This window comes from Pteropus vampyrus, unplaced genomic scaffold, assembly GCF_000151845.1.
Source record: "Pteropus vampyrus isolate Shadow unplaced genomic scaffold, Pvam_2.0 Scaffold22, whole genome shotgun sequence".
Taxonomy (NCBI): Eukaryota; Metazoa; Chordata; class Mammalia; order Chiroptera; family Pteropodidae; genus Pteropus; species Pteropus vampyrus.
Window position 1 is genome coordinate 4,193,390 of NW_011888803.1, and position 5,633 is coordinate 4,199,022.

Below are 5,633 nucleotides of genomic sequence, written 5' to 3' on the forward strand. Positions count from 1 at the left end.
TAATTCCCATTAAATTTCCTGTTAGATAGCTCTATTTTTATTATAATATCCCCAATTTTTAATAAATAAGAAAACTAAGGCTTAGAGTATTAAAATTTTGACCATGGTCACACATCTTAAAAGTACTAAAACCCGGTTCAGATATAAAATTGTGTAACATTAGCATGTACAACATTAAATGCAATCACTGAATACTAAGTTATCACTGTTGATGAATGTGCAAGAGAGAAAAATTTTTTTGTTATTGTATTAGTTGAAACAAGAAAATAGTTCACTTATTAAGTTAAATAAATTATCTCGGGGCGGGGGGAGATGGTGAATTATAACAAACTACGAAACACTGAAAATGTTTCCAGTAAAAATATTACTTAAAAACAAAAAACTATTCTTGAAAACTAAATTGGGCACACATTCAAATATCATCGAGGTGGCGCATTTCCTGGTGGCCTACGTCACTTGGCAGCGCGGGCGTCTGCTGATTGCATGGACAGCGTCGCCACAGCTCCTGAGACTCGTCCAGGCTGCTGTCGCCGTCGCCTCTGCTGCTGCCACTGCTGCCGCCGCCATGGCTCAGTACAAGGGCGCTGTGAGCGAGGCGGGCCGCGCCATGCACCTGATGAAGAAGCGGGAGAAGCAGCGCGAGCAGATGGAGCAGATGAAGCAGCGGATCGCCGAGGAGAACATAATGAAATCCAACATCGACAAGAAGTTCTCTGCGCACTACGATGCCGTGGAGGCAGAGCTCAAATCCAGCACCGTGGGACTTGTGACCCTGAATGACATGAAAGCCAAGCAGGAGGAACTGGTAAAGGAGCGGGAGAAGCAGCTGGCCAAGAAGGAGCAGTCGAAGGAACTGCAGCTGAAGCTGGAGAAGCTGCGAGAGAAGGAGCGCAAGAAGGAGGCCAAGCGGAAGATCTCCAGCCTGTCTTTCACCCTGGAGGAAGATGAGGTGGCGGGCGAGGAGGACAAGGAGGAAAAGATGGCCATGTACGAGGAGGAGCTGGAAAGGGAAGAGATCACCACGAAGAAGAGGAAATTGGGGAAGAACCCAGACGTGGACACAAGTTTTTTGCCTGACCGAGACCGTGAGGAAGAGGAAAACCGGCTCCGGGAAGAGCTGCGGCAAGAATGGGAAGCCAAGCAGGAGAAGATTAAGAGTGAGGAGATTGAAATCACGTTCAGTTACTGGGATGGCTGTGGGCACCGGCGGACCGTCAAGATGAAAAAAGGCAACACCATGCAGCAGTTCCTGCAGAAGGCGCTCGAGGTCCTGCGCAAAGACTTTAGTGAGCTCAGATCTGCAGGAGTGGAGCAGCTCATGTACATTAAAGAGGACTTAATCATACCCCATCACCACAGTTTCTATGATTTCATCGTCACCAAGGCGCGAGGGAAGAGTGGGCCACTCTTTAATTTTGATGTTCATGATGATGTGCGGCTGCTCAGTGATGCCACTGTGGAGAAGGACGAGTCACATGCAGGCAAGGTGGTGTTAAGGAGCTGGTACGAGAAGAACAAGCACATCTTCCCCGCCAGCCGCTGGGAGCCCTACGACCCCCAGAAGAAGTGGGACAAGTACACGATCCGGTGAATGCAGAGGTGGAGCAGGCTCTGCTCCCTGGTTCCCTCCAGTTGCCCACTCTCTGGGTCTCCAGGACTCCAGGTGCCTCGCTCCCCTTTCCCTTGCCGCTGACACTGTCATTCATTACTTTTTTTTTTTTTCTTTTAGGATAAATAAATGCACATGTCAGAGTCAGAGTACCTGTAGCGTGTTTTGTTTCAAAAAACATTTTTTGAGATAGAATTTATGTAATATAAAGTTCACCATTTGTGGCCATTTGAAAGTGTACAATTCAGGATTATTTAGTATATTCATCATGTTGTGTGACCATCACCTTTGTCTGTTCCAGAGTATTCCAGTACCCTAAGGGGAGACTCCCATATCCATTAGCAGTTTCTCCTCCAGCCTCTGGCACCCTCTGGTCTGCTTTCTGTCTCTGTGGATGTGCCTATTCTGGAGGTTTCAGTTAAATGGAATCAAACAGTAATATACATATACATATATATGCACATATATATTATCAAGGTCATTAGAAACCATTGTTATGAAGAAATAAGATTAAAAAAAAAAACGAATTTTGTTAAATGGAATCAACAGGGTCTTTAAACACAATTACATTTAAGTCATAATAGGAGCACCGAACTGTTTTATGAGGCAATAATCTGTTTCCCATGTGGATAAGCTATAAGGCTGAAGGCTGGTTAGAGTTTTGCAATAAGAAAACTGGATTATTGCCTCATAAAATCATTTGGCACTTTTCTCATTGTGATTATTCTACAAGTCTTTGAGAATTCACTTTTAAATAAATGTCAGAGCACAAGTTCTTACAGGGAAAGAAAACTATGACAAAGAAAATGATGAGGTAGATAGCACCTTTTGTAAATAATAATCATTTTTAGGCCTAAAGAAAGTCGTTTTTCAAAATGCGATAAGGTAACCATACTTGAATTATCAAGATTTTTTAGGTTTAAAAAAAAATTTACTTTCTAGTTTTCCTGATCACTAGTCTCCACAGCAGGTAATAAAATGGTCTTCTTTCATATTCATAGTGGGATAACTTCTTCACATAAATCTAATGTTCATAAAATCTCCATCAAACAAGAATATGTACTTCCAATTCCAATAAGTTTCTACTCGGTTTATTGTCTTTACTGGAACATGTTAGTTAATCCCTTTCTGTCCTTTCACCTTACTAATGTTTACCATTTAAAATTATCTTTGGTTAAAATTTCTGCAATACATTTCATTGTATGGAAATATGAGTTAGGCTTAAGAAGAACTGAATATACATTATTTGATATAAACCAATGGCCTTTACTATATTTCACTGTCAAATAAAATTTTCTATGTCTGTAGATAAAAGTACTATAAAACTATGGATCTATGTTCAGTAAGACATTTTTCCACAATTATTTACTTAACTCTCACTCACAAAATATATCCCCTTTACCCTGAGATGCCCCAAAAGTCTATCAAATTATGACAACTGGCTCAAAATACAAGACCTTATGATCTAAGTCAGGTCTGAATGTGACTTCTCTTGACCCAGAGAACTATGAACTAAAATAGATGAATAACCTACCCTCTATATTCAACATATAATTATGAAACAGGAACAGGCAAAAAAAATATGTAAATAAAATAAAATAAAAAGGAGACAACGGAAGGCAAATAAAAATAACTGGTTCATAACAATTCAGAAATATTGCAGAGAAAATGTTGCCAGATCCTCCTTCTCTGGGGTAGGCAATGTTTCTTTAATAGGCCTAGCTCTCCTCTCTGTGTGTAGGTTTCTATTCTGTTCTCTTTGCAACATCCCTTATCATCATGCCTTATTATCATTCCTTATTGTCATCATTCACATCCAGAAAGAAAATAAGAATATGTTCTTCCTGTCAAAAAAAATTTTCCTAGTTAGCTTTCTGCCTGGCCAAATTTGGGCGCAGTGAGGAAAACGTCTTTTTCAATCTTTAAAAGTCACAGTCTCTCTTAATCCAGAATGGTAATAGAGCTCTGTTAAAGTTTTATTTTAGATTTTGTTTTTTAGAAAATATATTTAATTTGAATCAACTTCATATGCCATAATTCACACTGACCATTCTTTTTAAAACACCTTTTAAAATGCAGTTCATAACAACCAGCTTTTACTATCAACATTCTGCCATGAAAGCTCTTAATCCAATACTATAAATTCATTAAAGTAATTTTCTGCCTTCCAGATTATCATAGTTTTACCACATTTTGCCATTGTGTAACAAAGCTCACCAGGTCTCCTCCTCCCATAACAGTTTCGTCACAGTCTGTCACTCTTACCCAGAGCATGTATTTTTAGTTTTCATTATATAGCAATCCAATCCTGTAACTAATTTTGGTTTCAGGCCTATTTTTGCTGTACTAATGCTGTATAAAATAAAACCCTCAAATAAAAGGGACTTTCAAAACTACATGTTCTTGACATTGGGTTGGATAGTATTCTGGGGCATGATATTCTCAGTCAAAGAGCAGATGAACAGAATCCCAAACCAAATTATGCAAGCAATTTTACTGCCTTTATACCAATCCTCTAATAGTTTACTGCAAAAGCAAATTACATGACTAGAAATGATTCTCCACTTACTTGGCTGGGAGTTAGCACCAAGCCACAGGTAAATAGTGTAAATATGTAAACTTATTACAAGAAGGGAGTGGAAAATTAAAATAAAAATAAACATTTTAGAAGAAATTGATAAATCTATAATCATGGTAGAAGACTAACAAATATCTAACAAGAATAAAAACTTAGGGTGAAAGATGTTAAGAGTACCAAGAATTTAAAAAAATTAATTAACTTGGTTATTGTCATATAGCCAAGAGCATATACAGATTTTTTCAAACACAAATTATAAAAATAAATTTCACTGTGTTGCAGGGGAGAAAAACTCAGTAAATTCTAAAAGCTAGAAATCATACAGGCCACATTCTTTGAACAATATGAATATAATAGATGTTGACAAAAAGGGAAAGTATGTAAAATAACAATTGAATGCATTTGGAAACCAAAAAATAACTACCTAAATAACTGTTAGATCAAAGAAACACTGTAAATGGAAATTATACTCTATTTAGAAATGAATGAACATACAAAGACTCATATCAAAACCCATCATTGCAACCAGAACGTCTCTCAGAGGCAACTGTGTAATCATAAATGCATTGTTTAAGAAACAAGAAAGACTAAAAAAATCAAAATCAGCTTTTAATTCAAGAAGCTATAACAAGAATAGCCAAATTAACCCAAATAAGTAGAAGTAAGGAACTTATTAAAGACATAAGGTAGAATTTAATGAAACAGAAAACAAAAGTAAGCTTGATCAAAAAATCAAGACTATATTATATACTGCTTAATATTTTTAAATTTGAAAAATTCAAATTAAATAGAAGTTTAGTAGGAAAATGTAAATTCACTAAAATGAAGTCAAAGATATTAAACACTCATTAAGAGCAAAGGAAAAAAGTAAAGATTTACGATGCAGGCTTCAAAGATAGCATAATACCAACATCAACATTGGATTTAAAAATTGTTACACACAAACAGAAAATATAGATAAACCTTACACATAATCATACATATAAAAATTTAAATATTAGAAAATTAACTACAGTAGTAGTATATTAAAAGAAAAATAGATCATAACCAAGTAACAGTTTATCTCAAGGAGGGCTCAATATTAAAAGTTTTGATTCAAAGTTTAAATGTGCAACATAATGACCTTTTAAATAAATGTCAAAAAATGTCAGTCAGTCAAACCTCAATGAAGTGTTTTTTTAAAATGTATTGATAAAATTAAAAATTCATTTTAAATTAAAAAACACCAATACATGCCTTTTCTGTATACACAGATGCGTGTGCACACACACACACACACATACACACACAAAGGGACAATAGAAGAAAATTTATTTTTAAAAGGAATTTGGTAGAAAATAAAGTAAAATCAACGATAAACAATAAAATATTAAAAGCATTCACATGTACAGAAAAAAGACAGGTATGTCTCTTGATATAGCTACTATCCAAATATATATTATATAT

At 36.1% G+C, this 5,633-nt stretch overlaps 1 protein-coding gene across 1 annotated transcript; it reads left to right on the top strand.

Annotated features, from left to right (window-relative positions):
• Positions 1–468: 468 nt before the first annotated feature.
• Positions 469–1,672, top strand: LOC105289059 (protein FAM50A). Its single transcript, XM_011355553.1, has one exon. The coding sequence runs from the start codon at positions 566–568 to the stop codon at positions 1,589–1,591; it is 1,026 nt and encodes a 341-aa protein (XP_011353855.1). The 5' UTR covers positions 469–565; the 3' UTR covers positions 1,592–1,672.
• Positions 1,673–5,633: the final 3,961 nt, after the last annotated feature.